The 19,055-nt window shown below is 38.3% G+C and overlaps 1 protein-coding gene across 1 annotated transcript; it reads left to right on the top strand.

Moving 5' to 3' along the window:
* Positions 1 to 11,006: 11,006 nt before the first annotated feature.
* LOC128120207 (zinc finger protein 120-like) lies at positions 11,007 to 14,066 on the top strand. The gene has a single exon (XM_052753897.1). It carries the CDS (start codon positions 11,127 to 11,129, stop codon positions 11,871 to 11,873), a length of 747 nt encoding a protein of 248 aa, XP_052609857.1. The 5' UTR covers positions 11,007 to 11,126; the 3' UTR covers positions 11,874 to 14,066.
* Positions 14,067 to 19,055: the final 4,989 nt, after the last annotated feature.

The following is a 19,055-nucleotide window of genomic DNA, read 5'->3' as shown; positions in this document are numbered from 1 at the left end:
ACTCATATCTGAGCCTTTATAACTTATTTAAACTTTTATATCTTAGAACATTTTCCTAAAAGTGAGCTAACAAGCTAGCTATAGCCTTGCAGAAGGATCTGGTTGTCTGATGCTGCCATGCTGACAAAGTTAGGGCTAGCCTAGCCATCAGTACTATCAGAAATCCGAGAAGGATAAACTATATCTGAGTGCAGACCAAGAAGCTTCCAATCCTATAAATTACAGGGACCAATCCCTACCCAGGTCTCCATAACGTTGGAGGCACCAGTCAGAATAGCATCAATCTTCTTCCGCCATCAGGCCCATAAGGCAGAGTATTTTTTCTGTGGAATAGGGACACAGAAGACTGACCTTGACCAGGCAAAAAGGTACAATCAAATCTAGTGTCCTACTGCTTGTCCACAGTCTGGGCTGGGTCCTGGCGGCAGGCGTTGCACTGGGGCATCTTGCCCTGTGGTCAGCGTTGTCATATTTCAGGCAGAGATATTGTGGTGCCTACTACGTAATCTTCTTCAGAGACTTTTGGGTCACTTCTAGGATCTGGAAGCCTGTCTGATATAATAAGCTTTTAGATCAACATTTAAATGCCATATTCTGCAGATTTCTGAAGTATGAGGGCTGTCCAAGTATATCTGAATAGACAAACTTTGTTTCTAATTACTTGTTTCAAGCTTAACCCTGAAAACATATGCAAGGGACTGCGTAAATGAGTAAATTTATCCCTGTAATATTACATCAGTACTTACTTACCCTGACTACAAGTAAAAAAAGTTGATTACTTATGACTGACTATTTATGTTCTCAAACAGCTTACAATAAGTAGCCTAAAAACAATGCTTTTAAGTTGATGCTCTTCTAGCATCAAATACAGGTTCAGTAAAGAAACCCAAACAAAATATCAATATAAAACATATATATGTATCACTTTATCCAAATAACTTAAGCTTAACAAACTTAGCAAATACAAGGAGGCTAGACAACATTCTTAAGCCTGAAAGTACCTTGGGTAAGGAGAAATATTTTTTTAAGCCATTGGTTTTTAACTCTAAAAACTGTTCTTAAAAGATTAAGATCTCTCAAATGTCTTCTGTAATATCAACAATAAAGTATCTTCTTTTACTTCAAGGGGGAGAAAACATGGCATCATCACAATCTGTATACAGTAAAACCAAGCTCCAAAGTGCAAACAATCCCAAAGTTCAATATCTGGGATTTATTTATAACCCTTTTGGTTCTTTAAAATCATTACACAAAGTTTAGTTGCCAGAGCAAGGTATATTCCTGTGTATAAAAGCATTGGTGTGTAACTTTAATATTAATCAAATACCTTATTTATTAAATGTATGTTGCCATTTATTTAAATTCTCTAGAAACTTGCTGTTGAACACTTGGTAAAGCCATAAGTATTAAGTGTTAACCCGAGTAGATCTCTATAACCTTAGTAAAAGATTGCTGCCAGCCACATGGCTGCCCATGAGGTCACCAGCCAAGATGGAGGGAGCCATGTGGTTGCTGTTTAAAGTTTGTTTTTCTAAACAATAATTACTTGCACACATACACACAGTTGGATCCAAGTTACACACATACATACCTACAGTTAAAGTTTGCTTACATTTTCAAGTCACATACCTGTCCACATACACACATACATAAGTGGTTTGCAGAATCATTAGCCATTTTTAAGATGAAAACCAACCAGAATTAACTTTCAAATTCAGTATTTGCAGGTATAAGAAACCATAACAAACAGTTTACATCACATCCCCTCTGACCTTCTACAACCTTCCATGTACCCTCAGTCCGTTCCTTTGATCCCTCAGACATTTACTCTAGACAAATTCTGCTTTTTCTTTTCTTTTAAAACAGAAACTCTTACCAAAGTCTTTCTTGTGATTTCCCTCAGTAATCTAGAATATATTGTAAAGTTACAATATTTTAAACAAGAACAGAAATATATGCATATACCATAACAAGAATAACTCTCAATTTGCATCAGCACTGTACCACAGACAAGAAACAGTTGGTTAGTCTCACATAGGTAGTGACATTCCATTCTTGGAGCCAGAATTTGATCAGGTTTTAGCCCAAGGGCAGGTCTTGGGAGCCCCACCCAACAGCATGGAAGAGGAAGAGGACAGGGAAAGCAAGCACCATGGGGACAAAAAGATTGCTGTTAACCTCAGATTTTCAAGAACACGAGAATGGCAGACTGGAAGTGACTCCATGCCCTGGCTGAGCCCACAGACTTGTAGGCCACTCCACAGCTGTGACCCTGGAGGGGCAGTTAGTTCTCCACCAGCCCCCACACTAAGCTCCTTGAGGCTCCTGCTGGCTCCCTCCAGCTCTGCCCCATGTCCACACAGGAGCCCAGCCAGAACCTGCCGGCCATATCTGGGCCCCACAGTGCTCATAGCCTGTCCTAGCACACAGCAATGCCTAGTTCCCATTTGACCTCTGGGCCAATCTGGCTGCTACCTCATTGTGCTGTAAAGTCTCTACTCCAAAGCTCTCTGAATGAGCTGGGGCCCCGAACCCACTGCGTCTAGGCCCCCATGATGCTCACAGGCTGCCTAGCTCTCTCAGCGGCACCCTGGGTCCTTGAAGTTCTGCTGCCTGCGCTCTGGTCAGAGAGAGCAAGGAAGCAATGTTACATTAGTCTGTGCCAGTTCAACCACCGAAGGGGTCTCCATCCCTTCGGCTGGCAATCCAGCCCACAAGTCCCAATGCATACACAAGCTCAGGCATAAAACACTCACACATGTCGCCATAGTTCTCACACATTTATACATTTATATAGGTATAACAAATCACACTGATGGACAAGATAGGCAGACAAAAAGGAAGAACAAGGGCCCTACAGAAGGTCCAGGCAGACGAGAGTCTGGAGAGGGAGCCTCGATTATGCCAAAGACCGTACGGATGGGACAGGGACAACTCAACAGAGTCTCCTGATCCCCAGACGGACCTCTCATGAATGTCCAAACAGATGGACCCCTCATGGGCATCCTAACAGACGGACCCCTCACGGGCATCCTAACAGACAGACCCCTCATGGGCGTCCTATAACGAGGGACCTGTGGGGGCCCCGCGTCCTGATGAGGGGTTGGAATGTCTCCCAACTCCTCCAGGGTCACCTTACAGGCGTGTCCGCCAAGGTGAGAGCCTGTCAGATTCAACCTCCGGCTTCGGATAAGAAAATGAAAGTAAAAGGAAAGCAAAGACAAGGGAAAGGAGGGCTCTTACTGATCGGTGCAGATAGACCTCCGGAGCTCTTAGGGGTCCTGGTGGGGGGGGTCTCTGGGGATCCCAGAGAGCCCCCAAATGTTGTGCCCAGATCGTGACCCCCCAGAGAGACCACCAAAGAAGAGCATGCTGGAATGCAAAAGCAAGGTTAAATTCTGGATATCCAAAAGCAATACAAGCCTAGGCAGGGACTTCGTCCAAAACATCCAACTCAGTGGAGGCTGGAGGAAGCGTCTGCCTATCCACAAGCTCAGTTTTTAAAGGGAAAAATCATAAGGTTACATCATTTAGGGGTGCTAGTACGGGTATAATTCTGATTGGCTCGCTTCTAGGGGCTTTCTAGAAATCATGGCTTAATCTTACTTCTAAGGGAGTGGTTGCCTGCCACCATTTCTCATTGGCTGCCCTCAGGTGGGGGCATTTTTATGGTCAGTTACCCTGGAAACCAGGGAGAGGACATTCCATAGTCTGGCAGGCATTACCTTGTGACTATCTTGTGACTCTGTACTTTTACACTTCCGGGTTTCTGGAATCTGAACTGACTGGTTTAAGTAACTAATGGCCTATTCCCAAAAGGAAAAATCTTAGGCCTTAATTTTAGGGTGAAAGTATTTTGGTCTTATTTCTAAGATGGCTCCTTTTGGTCTCACACAGGCCATTGGCTGTAAATCTGTGTCAGCTTACAGCACTCAGCAGCTAATAATTTACATGAGACAAAGTCATACAAAGTCTTACTAAAGGCATTTTCTTTAACAGGAAAGTGACTACTCGTTTTCAACATCAGCATAGCCTATTATTCCTTCAATTCTTTTTCTCATTTTAAAGTCAATTATTGGTATCATTTTAAAACTTTATTTTCTTTAAATGAATTACTGCTCTAATGAATATTTGTTTGTATTTCCTAATGTGTTTTTAAGTCACTAAAAATTTCATTCTATTTTTTATTAAGTGTAAGTTAATTAATTAATTAAGTTAACTAATTAATAACAGCTTAAAATAGTAGTCCTCCATCTGGGAATTACGACTCCCTTTGGGGGTGTCAAAAAACCCTATCACCAGGGTTGCTTAAAACCATCAGAAAACACAGTTGTTTACATTATGATTCATAACAGTAACAAAATTATAGTTATAGGGTAGTAGTTAAAAGAATTTTATACTTGTGGGGGTCAGTACAATGTGAAGAACTGTATTAAAGGGTCACAGAATTAGGAAGATTGAGAACCACTGGTCAAATTAATGTCTTCTGTAGCTCAGGTTTCTCTCACAATACATAATTGAAACTTGTTTAAAAATTTAATGCTGACTCTGCTGCCTAGTCTTGGAAGACAGTCTTGCAACTGCCTCCAGGCAGGGCCTAGACTGGTATGTGAAAACAAAGAATAAAAGGGTGAATGAGTTTCCTCCAATCTCTCTGACTTTTATTGGGAACTTAAAATGAAGAAGTTCTGTGCAAGAATTGAGTTCACAGATGAACAGTAAAGCCAGGTGTATTCACAGCACAGCAAGGGAGGGCCAAGAAGGAGTTTCACCTTTCCTACTCTGACATTATTAACAATGAGAATTAACATTATTAACAATGAGAATTAACATATATTAACAATAAGAAGTGAGGTATTAATTTTTTTCATGATGTTATTGTTTTAACAGTTGAGTAATATTACATTATATAAATGTACCACATCCTCTTTATACATTCTTCAGTTCAGGGACATATTCACTATTTTTTAGTTCCTGGCTATTATGAATAAATCCTCATAAATGAACATAGTTGAGCAAGAGTTCCTAGGGTAGGATGGAACATTCTTTGAGTATATGCCAAAGAGTGGTATAGCTGAGTCTTGAGGTCGATAGATTCCCAGTTTTCTGAGGAACCATGGTATTGATTTCCATGGTGCCTGTATTAGTTTTCACTCCTACACACAGTGGAGATGTGTTGCCCTTGCTTCACTTCCTCATTAGCATGACATGTCACTTGGATTTTTCATATTTGCCATTCTGACAGGTCTAAGATGGAATCTAAAAGTAATTTTGATTCAAATTTCCCTGGTGGCCAATGATGTTTCTTCAAGTGTTTTTTGGGTATTTGAGATTCCTTTGCTGAGAATTCTCTGCTTAGATCCATACTCCATTTTTTATAATTAGTTAGATTTTCAAGGGTAGGTACATGTATTTTTCCTGGTTGCAGCTCACAAATAAATACACTGAGGCTTATATTTACAAGTGCTCAGCCTATAGCTCAAACTTGTGACTAATTAGCTCTGATAACAGAAATTAAACCATTTCTATTCATCCATGTGCAGCCCAGAGGCTTGTGGCATTTACCTTTCTGGTGTGTCTTAATTCCTCTCTGTCTGATTGGTGACTCCTCTGTCACTGAACTTCTTTTTCCCAGAATTCTCCTAGTGTGACTCTCCCTTCCAACCTCTTCCTGCCCAGCTATAGGCCAGTCAATTTGTAATTAACCTGTGAGAGTACTACATATTCACAGTGTACAGAAGGATTATTCCATAGCATTCAATATCTTGTTTTTTGAGTTCTTTGCATATATTGGAGATTTGGCGGCTATTGGTTATGGAATTGTTAAAAATCTTTCCCATTCCTTAAGCTGCCTCTTTAATTGACTATGTCCTTTGCCTTATAGAAGGTTTAGAGCTTCATGAGGTACCATTTATTAATTATTGACCTTAGTGCCTGCATTCTTGGTGTTCTGTTCAGAAAGTTGTCTCCTGAGCCAGTGCATTCAAGGCTTTCCCCCAATTTGTCTTGTATCATTTTCAGTGTGTCTGGTTTTATTTTGGGGTTTTTGGTCCACTTGGACTTGAGTTTTTTTCAGCATGATGAAAGTGGATCTATTTGAACTCTTCTACATGCAGAAATTCAGATTAACAGGCACCATTTGATGGAAGTGCTGTCTTTTTTTTCCTTTTCATACTTCTTATTTTCGTTATCAGAAAGCAGGTGTCCACATGTTTATGGATTTATGTCTGGGTCTTAAAAACTTGATTCCATTTTTTAACTTGTCTTTTTTACTGACAATGCCATGTTGTTCTTTTATTGTTCAAGATTGTGTTAGCTATCCCGTTCTTTTGGTTATTCATATGAATCTGCAAACTGTCTTTTCAAGGTGTTCAAACAAATGTGTTTGAATGTTGATGGAGATTTTGCGAATCTTTACATTGCTGTTGGTAGGGTGGCCTTTTTACTGTGTTAATCCTACTGATCCATGAGCATGGGGGATCTATCCGTCTCCTGATATTCTCTCCAATTTCTTTCTTCAAATACTTTGAAGTTTTGATCACACATATTTCACTTGCTTTGTTAGAGTTACTTGAACATGTTTTATAATATTTGAGGTGATTGTGAAGGGTGTTTCCTGTATTTCTTTCTCAGTCAGTTTGTCACTTTTTAGAGGAGGGATACTGATTTTTTTTGAGTTACCCTTGTATCTAGCCACTTTGCTGAAAGTGTTTATCAGCTGTAGTTCCCTTGTTGGAATTTTATTGTCACTTAAGTATACTATCATATCATCTACAAATAATAATACTTTGACTTTTTCCTTTCTAAATTATATCTCTTTTATGTCCTTCAGTTTTTTTTTTGGTCTATCTAGAACTTCAAGAACTATATTGAGTAGCTACAGAGAGTTCACAGCATTATCTTGTTCCATATTTTACTGCAATTACTTTGAATTTCTCTCCATTTAATTTGTTGTTAGCTATAGGCTTGCTGTAAATTTCCTTTATTACACTTATGTATTTACCTTGTGTCCCATATCTCTCCAAGACTTTTATGATGTATGATTCTGTCAAAGGCTTTTTCAGTGTCTAATGGGATGATAGTTTTTTTTTTCCAGTATATTTTTATGGTGGATTGCATTTACTGATTTTTATATATTGAGTCATCACTGTCTCTCTAAGATGAAGCCTACTCAATCAATTTGGATGATCTTTTGGATGTATTCTTGGAATCAGTTTGCAAATCTTTTATTGGGTATTGTTTCTCTATGTTCGTGATTGCAATTGCTCTTTAATTCACTTTATATTTACCACAACACTGGAAATCTGTGCTTAATTAGGTTAATGATCTCAAGGATATCAAGCAGTTGAGTTATGATTCATTGAATAACTGAAATTGGAAACCCAGAGTCTGTCTACCTCCAGATTGTTTCAATCTCCAGATTTTTAAGGGCCAGTTTTGTTTTTGATTTTGTAAATTAGAACATTCTCTCTGTGTCTCTTAGTTTGAATGAGGATTTGTATGTCTTGTTGATTTTCTCACAGAACCAAATCTGTGTTTCATTGACTCTTTGTATTTTTCTTTGTTTCTATTCTGTTAATTTTTTTTTTGCTCAATTTGATAGTTTCTTCCTGTCTACTTCTCTTATGTATGCTTAACTTACTTTTGTTTTAGAGTTTTCATATGAGCTGTTAAGTTGCTAATATGAGATCTCTTCATTCTTTTAACTTTTTTATATAGGCTCTTAGTGCTATGAAGTTTCCTCATATCAGCACTTTTGTTGTGTCCCCTGAGTTTGCATACATTGTGTATTATTTCCTTGAATTCTAGAAAGTCTTTAATTTCCTTCTTTATTTTTGTCTTGACATATTTTCTTCAGTGGAGATTGGTTCATTTTCCATGAGTTTGGAAGCTTTCTGGTTTTTGCTTGCTAGATTTTAATATGTAGCTGTAATCCATAGTGGTCTGATAGGATGCAGGTAGTTGTTTCAATCTTCTTGTATATGTTGAGACTTGAATTGTGTCCAAGTGTGTCATCAACTTTGGAGATAATTCCATGTTGTGCTGAGAATAAGGTGTATTCTTTTTCTTTGTGTAGAATATTCTATTAGATTCATATGGTTTATAAAATCCATGAGATCCAATATTTCTCTGGTTTTCATCTGGATGACATGTCCATTGGTGAGAGTGGTGTATTTAAGTCTATCACTATCAAACACTGTATGAGAATCAATGTGTCATTTGATCTGCATAAGTGTTTCTTTTACAAAAGTGGGTGACCTTGTGTTTGGGGTGTATATTTTAACAATTGAAATATCATATTTGTGGAATTGTCCTTTGCATATGGAGTATTTTTCCCCAACTCTTTTGATTAATTTTTGCTTGACATCTATTTTGGTAGATACTAAAATGACTACACAAGCCTGCTTCTTAGTTTCAATTGATTGAATTTTTTATCCAGCCTTCACCTTTCACAAATATCTCTCCTTGATGATGAAGTGTGTTTCTTGTATACAGTGGAAGGATGGATTTTGTTTTTGAATCCATACTGTTAATTTGCATCTTCACTGGGGAATTGAGGCTATTGCTATTGAGAGATGTAAGTCATTATGATTATTAATATTTGTTATTTTGTTCTTGTTATTGGTGGTGATGATAGCATGTGAATGAGAGTATGTTTGTGTATGTTTGTGTGTTTCCGTTTCCCTTCTTTTGTTTTTGCTGATGTGATATTATTTATTTACTGTGTTTCCATGTGTATAGCTAGCTTCCTTGGGTTGGATTTTTTCTTCTAGTACCTTCTGTAATGCTTGATTTATACATAGATATTGATTAAATTTGACTTTATCATGTAATATCTTATTTTCTTCCCTTATGGCGATTGAAAATTTTCTGGATATAGTAATTTGGCATGGCATCTGTGGTTACTTAGAGCCTGCATCAATGTGTCCAAGCCCTTATGGATTTTAGAATCTCCACTGATAAGTCAGGTGTAATTTTCATAAGTCTGTCTTTATATGTTACTTGGTTTTTTTCATTTGCAGCTTTTAATATTCTCCTTTGTTCTGTATGTTTATTGATTTGCTTATTATGTGACAAGGGATCTTTCTTTTCTGACCCAATTTATGTGGTGTTTTGCATGCTTCTTTGTGCCTTCATCAGCACCTCCTTTAACTTACGAAACATTTATTATATGATTCTATTGAAAATATTTCTGGACATTTGAGCTGGGTTTTTTCTCTTTCTTCTATTCCTGTCATTCATAAATTTGGTGTCAGCATAATGTCCCAGATTTTTTGGTTGCTTTGCATCAAGTAATTTTTATATTTAACATTGTTTTGACTGACATATCCATTTATTCTACTGTATCCCCACTGCCTGAGATTCTCTCTTCCATCTCTCTATTCTGTTGGTGAACCTTGCCTCTGTACTTTTTGTATTGTTTGTAGTCCTAAATTTTTCTTTTCTGGAATTTCTTCAGTTTCTGTTTTCTTTAATGTTTCTATTTCCATTTTCAGGTCTTAAACAGTTTTGTTTCCTTCAACTATTTGTTTGTTTATCTTGGCTTTATTTAAGTTGTTTACTGGTTTACTGCAATTGCTTGTGTTATTCTAGCTTTCTTGGAGGAATTTATTGATTTCCTCCAATTGTCTGTTTGTTTGTGCTTTCATGAATTTATTTAAGGTATTTATTTATTTTCTTTTTAAGGACCTCTATCACCTCCATATAGTTTGTTTTAAGGTCTTTTTCTTGTATTTCAGCTATGTTAGAAAATTTAGGGGGCTGGATAGATAGCCCAGAGGTTAAGAGCACTGACTGCTCTTCTGGAGGTCCCGAGTTCAATTCCCAGCAACCACATGGTGGCTCACAACCATCTATAATGAGATCTGGTGCCCTCTTCTGGCATGCAGTCATATATGCTGTATATATAAAATAAATAAATCTTTAAAAAATGAAAATTGAGGGCCTGCTGTGATAGTATAGCTGAGCTCTGTTGGTTCCATGTTGCCCTGACTGTTACTATGTTCTTATGCTCAGCATCTGAGTTTGGGGTGATTATAAGTCTAAGTGCTGGTTTCTACCATCATCTTGGTTTGATTGGAGTTTTGTTTTTGGGTTTCTCTTTGTTCTTTGGATTTTCAGAGTATGTGTTGAGTGAGTATTGCCTTTTGTACTGGCCTTCTTGGCTGTTGTGTTCAAGGGAGAAGGCTTGGTGGTGTTGGAAGCTGGGGGAAAATAAATTCAGGAGAGCTGATATTAGGGATCCACAGAAGACAGAGAGGACAGAGGGAAAGATGCCTCTGGTGTTCTACTCCAGTGGTAAGGGCAACTTTTAGAATAAGGTCTAGGGTAAGTGATGGTGTCATAGATCTGCAGGCATTTTAACTGGCATTCTGGAAGATGTAACAAATAATTGAGCTAGGAGTGTCTGCCCATTTGAGTGATGTGACTCAGATATGAAGTGAGTAGGGAAGGGTAGGTGGGGATGATTTTTGGAATCCAGAGGGGACATGGAAAGGGAAAGGAGAAGCTGCAGTTCTGTTTCAGCCCTTGGAGTGACCCTGAGTATTGGGTCTTGGGTAACAGAGAGTGGGGAAAGTCTGTAGGTAGCCTCCCTGTTCATATACCCAACATCTCAATACCGATTCATTAGGTTCCCAGAGATCATTCATTTCCTTATTTCCTTATTTAGGTTTCTGTTGTGGTTAATCTGTGAAAGACTTTCAGTTTGTTGGATAAAAGGTGCTGTGCATGTCACTCTGCAGGTATTCTTCTTGGGGGAGTTCAGATTCCAGCAACCAAGTTTTTAGGCTTATAACTATTTGATATTCCCAGATCCAGGGGATCTGATATGACCTTTGTTGTGTCATCTGTATACATGGAAAATATGCTTTTTCATGCCTATAAATATACACATAAAATATGGCTAAATTTGTTTTCAAAAGACCTTATGACTTATAAAACCATTAGAGGAAATCAAGTTGCTTTAGGTATAGAATAGAAATCACACAACAGAGGAGCTGGCGCCAGTGTTTTCATGTGCTGTGCTGAGAGTGCTGCTGCAGGAGCTGTGAGGGGCCATGGACGAGCTGGAAAGCCATGCCATGTGATCAAAAGATGGTCTCCAAAACACTGAACTTGGAATAATGGAGAGTTGGATCCCCCAAAATGCAGTGACCTATAATGATGTACATGTCAACTTCACTTGGGAAGAGTGGGCTTTGCTGGATCCTTCCCAGAAGAATCTCTACAAAGATGTGATGCTAGAAACCTACAGGAACCTCATTACCATAGGATACAGTTGGGAAGACCATAATATTGAAGAACATTTTCAGAGTTCTAGAAGACATGAAAGGCATGAAAGAAGTGATAATGAAGAGAATCCTTCTGTATATACTCAGTGTGTTAAAGCCTTTGCATATGACAGTCATATTCAAAGGTATGAAAGAACACATACTAGAGAGAAACACTATGAATGTAATCAGTGTGGTAAAGCCTTTGCACATCACAATAATCTTCAAAGCCATACAAGAACACATACTGGAGAGAAACCTTATGAATGTATTCAATGTGGTAAAGCCTTTGCACAACAAAGATACCTTCAACGTCATACAAGAACACATACTGGAGAGAAACCCTATGAATGTATTGAATGTGGTAAAGCCTTTGCAAGTCATAGTGTTCTTCGAAAGCATAAAAGAACACATACTGGAGAGAAACCCTATAAATGTAATCAGTGTGGTAAAGCCTTTACACAACAGGGTAATCTTCAAATTCATAGAAGAACACATACTGGAGAGAAACCCTATGAATGCCGTCAGTGTGGTAAAGCCTTTACACAACAGGGTAATCTTCAAACTCATAAAAGAACACATACTGGAGAGAAACCCTAAAAAAATGTAATTAGTGTGGTGAACCCTTTGCATACATCAGTAATCTTCAAAATCATGAAAAAATGTCATGCTGCAGAGAAACTAAAAATATAAACAATGTGGTAATGTTTTGCACTTTATGCAGTAGTAAAACTTGGTGTGCAATCAATATGCTAAAGGCTTTGCATATTACAATAGTCTTTGAGTACCTTTTAAAACACACAGGGATTATTATTATAAAGTATTTGGTAAGATCTTTATCTAACACACTTGCATTGAGTTACACAAGAGTATTTATTCTATAGAAAAAAATTGACAATGTTAGTCATCTATAGAGCTTTATGATGTCCTTTTTATATTGTTTCCCCCTGAAAACTGATGGAAGAAATCAATTTAAGAATTTATGAAGCCCTATGTGTTGGGTAAAGGGGCCAGCCAAAGGAACACATGGGAGCCTGAAAGCAGAGCCAGTGAAAAACATACATTTTGGCCTGAACCCAGAGCCAAAGAAACACACTGTATGCCTGACCAAATGAGCACAAAACAAGTAAATCCCTGAGCAGGAAAATCAACCAATCCCTGACCACAAAACTAACCAATCACTAAACAGTAATTTCAGCCAATCTCTGAGCTTGGTTGATCTCTGGGATTGAAATCTGATCAATTCCCACCCTTAGAATCTTCTCTCTGTAAACATTCAGCCCCTAAGAAGCCTCATAAATGCCCTGTGCCTGTTCAGTTGGCAGCTGCCCTTTTCTACTCTGCTAGAGGCAGCCACTCTCCTGGATTCCTCCCTCCTAAATAGTTTTGGTTGAAGACCTTTCACCAGAGCAGAGCAGTATCTCTGCTGGGAATCTCCCTAATGGAACAGAGCAGAGAAGCAATGGACATCTCTGATGAGAAACTCCTAGTGTAGTGGAACAGTGAAACAAGGGACACTTCTTCTGGGAAACTAGATTAGGGGAGCAAAGCAGACATGGCAACTTTTCACCAGAGCCAGAGCAGACTGCTGCATTTCTACAAGAGTTCCCCATTAGTTGAGTGAGGCAGAGAAGTAACAATTGGTCCAGGGCTGAGAAGAAATGGAAAACTCTGCTGGGAAACTCCCTAGTGAAGCAGTAGAAACTGTGCTGGTAAACTCCCTTAGGAGAGTGGATCAGAGCAGCAATTGGTATCTCCCCTCGGCATCTCTCTTAGCAGAGTGAAGCAGAGCCCAAGTGTAATGGATCTCTCTCAGAGAACAGCAGTATTAGCATGTCCTGGAGGGAGACCATTCCCCCACCAGAACACAGCTTCTGGTACAGCCTGACTTCCTACCAATCAGTATTCCTTTCTCCTCACAGCTGTAGGTATCCATAATACCTTCCCTTCACAGCTGTAGGTATAGCCTGATTTGTGACATTCTGGGTACCTTTGTCTTCAGAGCTGTAGGTATCCAGGATATCTTCCCTCTACAGCTTCAGGTATAGCCTGACTTCCCAACAGCCAGGATACCTTTCTCCACACAGTTGTAGATATCCAGGATTCCTTTTGTTCACAGCTGTGGGTATAGCCTGACTTCTTAACAGTCAGGATATTTTTCCTCACAGCTGTAGATATCCAGGGTACTTTTCTTTCACAGCTGTAGGTACAGCCAGACTTCCAACAGTCATGGTACCTTTCTCTCCAGAGCTGGAACTCTTGTACTATAAATTTAAATGTTAATGTAACTCTTTTAGATTTTATACTTCCTTTAATTACATGAAATAATTAATGCAGGACTAAAACTATGGATTGGTATGAGTTCCTTTTCTGTTATTGTGATATAATATGTATGTCAACTTATAAGAGAGTTAAATTTGACTCTTGGTTCCAGAGGGATACCAATTGGCATGGCAACAAATGCCAGACATAGCAGCTAAAGCAGGAGGCTAAGAATTTACATCCTTAACCTGCAGCATGAAGTAGAGAGTGGGAACTGGAAATGGTGTATGATGCAAATTCTCAAAGTCTACCCCTACTGACATATTTCCCCCAGCAGGGCAGCATTTCCTAAATCTTCCCAAATGATACCACCAACTTACAAGGGTTGATTTCTCTGACTTCAAGTCCACATGTTTGTTTTCTGTTACATGATCCAATTCATGATTAAGAAAAAACTCTGTAAGTAAACTGTTAGATACCTCAACACCTGTGTTATAGGAATAAATGCTTAGAAGAGAAAAACTTTTATCAGTGAAAAAAAAAAAAAAAGAAATCACACAACAATTATTTAAAAAGCTTTTATCTTTCATTTGCTTTGAAAATTTTCCATTTTCCCACTCTGATGCAGACTTACATCCAATCTTCAATCATAGGAAAGAAAATAGTTTCTAAATGATCTAACAGACATTCTTTTCATTACCAACAGAGAATGATACAACTTTAAGAGCCAAAACTATTTTCTACAATGTAGAAATATCAGAATTCAGGGAAGTCTATCAATTTTGGTGGAAGAGTCCTGCTCACCCAACCCATTTTTTTTCATCTTTTCAGACAAGATTTTTCTATGCAGTTTTGGTGTCTGTCCTGGATCTCATTCTGTAGACCAGTCTGGCCTCGAACCCATAGAGATCTTCCTGGCTCTGCCTCTCGAGTGCTGGAATTAAGGGTGTCTTCTACCACTGACCACATTTTCTATTATTGGTGAAGGCGAGAACTGGAGTGCACAAGGTGAGTGTTAGTCAGTGTTTTCTTTGATTTGAATTTTTATTAGAATGTAATATTTCTTGTTCAAGTGATAATGTTATATTTGTATGCCTTCCTCTCTGTCTTTTTTTTGTCAATGGTACCATCTATGTTGTGTGATTACTTTTTTATTTTATTTTATAATTTAATTTAATTTTACATATCAGCAACTGATTCCCTTGTTCTCTCCCCTCCCGGCCCCCCTGCCTTCTCCCCAGCCCACCCCACATTCCCATCTCCTCCAGGGCAAAGACTCCCCTGAGGATTGAGTTCAACCTGGTAAATTCAGTCCAGGCAGGTCCAGTCCCCTCCACCAAGGCTGAGCCAAGTGTCCCTGTATAAGTCCCAGGTTTCAAACAGCCAACTCATGCACTGAGTATGGGACTCATTCCCACTGCCTATAATCTAGCTGTATTTGTTTCTCTGGAAAATGATGAACCTTCACCTATTTTTATTTTCTGGAAAACTGATACATTATGTCAGGAGTTTCTTGAGTTTATTGGTTTGGCGACTTTCTGTGTACAAAAAATTAAGCATCCTTTTCTTACTCCTAGAAACTTGTATTTCCTCATTTTTTATCATATCTGTGTTTCTAGTTATTATCATTAATATTTGCATTTTACCTACTTAAGTTATTGGTGTAGTGATATATTGTTTTTTTAAAAAAAATCTTCTCACATATTATTGTTTTAATTAATGTCAATAATTCAGATTCTACAATCACCTTTGGGAACATCAGTTGAGGATGTTCCCATCAGAATGGCTGGTTGCTAAGTCTTTGAGAGATTTGGTTGATTGATGATTGATGGGTGATGGCCCTTCCACTGAGTGTGCAATATTCCTAAGAATGTTTGCCTGCACTGGATAAGACAGTAAACTAAGCATTAGACAATGACCAAGTAAGAGAGAAAGCCAGGAAATGAAGATTCCTCATGGTTTTGCCTTCAGTTGCTAGATTGAATTTCTAACCTAAGCTCCCACAATGATGGATTGTGATCTGGCAGAATGAGCCAAATAAGCACATCCTTTACCTGAGGTACTTTTGTTTAGACAATTGAATCAGAGCAAGAAAAATTTAAGTTATAACAGAATGTGATAAACCAAAAGTGATTTTGTTATTCAAAGGTTCTGAGAATGATGACTTTTGGAGGAATGTTAAAGATAACAAAATTTAGATGGCAAAGGACATAGAAAGCTGTACACAGAGCTTAATTGGTCATTCTTGTAGTATTTAGAAAAAAAGTACTGTTGAAGGTACTGTAAACAGTTGGGGTAGAGGACATAGGATTACAGTGGGAATTAAGATAGAGGTCATTTGTATGATATTTTGGCACCTAACCTTTCTTATTTTGCCATGTTCCCAAGAAAATGAGTAAGGAAGCATTAAAAAAACAATGGGGGTGATTTCTTAGATGGAATAATGACTCTCTTGGATGCCTATTATTTATGATTCATTCAGGATTACAGTGAAAAAATTCAAGAAGTGGATCTTAAATATATGACAAGTCTATGGGTTGTAGAGAAAAACAGGACTATGTATTTTCAGATGACAGTCAAATGCTGAACAGAGACAGGAATTTTTAGGAAGATTATAACCATTATAAAGAAGGCCTTTGCTCTACATTGGAAGTCTAGCGAGGTGTCCTAAGGGTAAGAATCCATCCTTCTATGCCATCAGTTAATGGAGGGATTAGGCAAAGTGATTCCCAGTCCCAGGAAGGAACTTCATACAAACACTGTTGCAACTCTGATCCAAGCATGGTAGGGGCCATCAGAACTTAGAAGCCAAATTGGGGGGAATCATTGATGGTGGATTGGTTCTAGAAACCAGAATGATACAAAATTTAAGTTCATACATTGTTAGTCTGGGTTTTCAGGTCAGCACTGTTGTAGCTATGTGTGTTTGGCATGGTAAGAGCTCCAGTGAGGACACTGTCTAAGTGCATTGCATGATACTATGCATTGCATTTGGAGACCATAAGATGTTGAGATACTTAAGCTATGAGATATCTTCCATGGAGAGCTGCATATATGGAGAGGAAGTAACCAAAGAGAGAGATGTATGGGAAGTTGTGGGTTGAGAACCATCTAAGCCCTTTGAAAATGAAGCTCCATGTGTCTGACACAGAACTACTAGATTTGATGGTTGTCCTGCTGAGTTTCCATCTTCTCTTTATCCAATCTTTCCTCATTATGTCTCAGTTCCTCTCTTTTGGAATGGGAATGGGTTTTCTCTGCCATTTATTTGTTGGAAAGATTTAAATTCTTTTCTGAATTTATAAGATGACACAGTCAAGAATTGTATTGAGTGTCAAAAGAGACTTTGGACATTTGAACAATGTAGAGGTGTTGCAGACTCTGAGGATTATTGAGGTGGCTAAATGATCATGGATAATCCTGAGCCTATAGTGACGTGGGTCAGAATCTAGTCGACTGTATGAAAAGATCCCAGATAGGATGAGGTATTTGAACATATGTCTCTCCTTGTCAGCTTTCTTCGGGGTGCTTTTAGAACCTTAAGTAGGAAGAAACTCTCTGGATGAAATATCTCATTGGGGGGTATGATATGTATCTCTATAGCCTCAACTCATTTTCTTTTCTAGGTTTCTATTATGTTGTGGTTGAAATGAATCAACCATATTCCTACTTGTACTGTCATGACTTCACCACCATTATAGATGGTATTACTAAATCACATAAGATACAATTAAACAAAGTAGTATTTGATGCTAAGCCATTTTCTAGCATGTTTTTTGACCCGTCCTGCGGGCCAGGTTATTGGGGAGACCCGAGGAGGCACCTCCTGAAAGATCAATGGGGGCGAGAGAGAAAGGAGACCAGGCGCATAAGGGAAGACAGAGGCAGTCTGAGTCACGTCAAGGTCTCGTTTATTGACTGGGTATTGAGGCTTATAAGCAGGGCTTCAGGCAGGGAGGGGGAGCAGAGGAAGCAAAAGGAGAGAAGAATGGAAAATTCCTAAGGAAGGGTGAGGTCGCTTTGGTCCCAGGCCCCTGCAGCTGGCTGATTAGCACGTACTCCAGGAAGTTGTACAGCCCGCGGTTAGGCCAGAAACCTGTTTTTTGCAAGGTTTGATAAAGTAAGGAAGGTCACACAAAATTCAAGACACAGCTGTCCGGAGTCGGTCTCCAACAGTTTTTTTTTTTAAATTTTGCTGTTTTTATATTTGTTTCTGATGATACACTTTGTCTGAGTCACCCTGACTGTCCTAAACATAGTTCTATACACCAGCCTGGCCTTAAACTCTGAGATTCACCTGACTCTTTCTTCTACATGCTTACATTAAAAAGTTGGCCAACATTCCAGGGTTTTTTTTTATAGATATTATTGGATGATTGGCCTAGAGTATACAATTTTGTACATGTCAAACTTATGCTGTTTTTCTGAGCTTTATCCCAAGCTTGAATCTTTAATTTGGCAGAGGATATCACTCTCTTTCCCAGGATGACAATATTCATGACAGTAATAGTGCCTGGGTCTTCTAAGTCTTTAAATTACATGTGTGTGACATTCCTTTTGCTCATTTTGTTTGTTTTGATTTTTTGTAATAATTATGATTCTTTTGCCTGTATACATGGATATGCACCACATATATGTGTGGCCCTAGCAGCAGTCAAAAGAGAGTCTTAGAATCCATGAGCTTGAAATAATGAACAGTTGTGTGATTTCCCCATTTAAGTCCTGGCAATTGAACCCATCTATATGAAGGAACAGCAAAAGCTCTAAACTTCTGAGTCATCTGTCCTGCCCTGTGTTGATTATTTATAATCAACGGTGATATTGCTAATGTTCTCATCTGTCTATTTGTAACTGTTTCAATAAACAGTTCTTTTTCGTAAGATTTTTTAAACTACAGTTTAAACTAGAGGAATTCAGGTTTCTGGAAGATGAATACAGAACTGGAATGAACGCCTAACTCTTTGTAGAAGCTTCATTAAAAAAGTCTCTGAATTTATCCTATCTTTTTTGTACATTTTATTGATGTTTGCAGTGTAGACAGGTTCTTAATATTTACTTCTTGCTGTCCTGGAACTGAATGCATAGACTAGACTAACTTTCAGCTCAGAAGCACATAGACCTGCCTCTGCTTTCTGAATTCTGGGATTAAAGGCATGAGCCAATACACTAAGCTTACTCATCTTTTTTGTAGTTAGTTATTATTCATACAGTTTCTCTGATGTGTACTCAGTACTGCTGATGTGTTTGCTTGTCTCTCTATGTCTGTCAATAGGCATTTTTCTTGCAAGGTGATATCCCATTCAAAGCATTCAGAAACAATAGAAGCAAACCTCCTATTCTGTTTCATTCTAAAATAAATTGATGATTATATTGTAATATCTGGGTTGTAGAATAAGTGTGTGAAGCACAAGAATTATGACTATATTGTCAAAGAAAAATGCATTTACAATGTTGTCAGTATCATGTTTTTGTTTTATACATATGCATGGCATACTTATGTATGGCATATTTTAGGATGCC

This window comes from Peromyscus californicus, unplaced genomic scaffold, assembly GCF_007827085.1.
Source record: "Peromyscus californicus insignis strain IS unplaced genomic scaffold, ASM782708v3 Scaffold_29__1_contigs__length_610611, whole genome shotgun sequence".
Lineage (NCBI taxonomy): Eukaryota > Metazoa > Chordata > Mammalia > Rodentia > Cricetidae > Peromyscus > Peromyscus californicus.
Note: the sequence above shows the minus strand (reverse complement) of the source record. Positions and strands in the feature narration are given on the sequence as shown.

Bases quoted from the DNA above. Each gene is read 5' to 3' on its own strand.
- LOC128120207 (XM_052753897.1), top strand. From the start codon at position 11,127: ATGGAGAGTTGGATCCCCCAAAATGCAGTGACCTATAATGATGTACAT.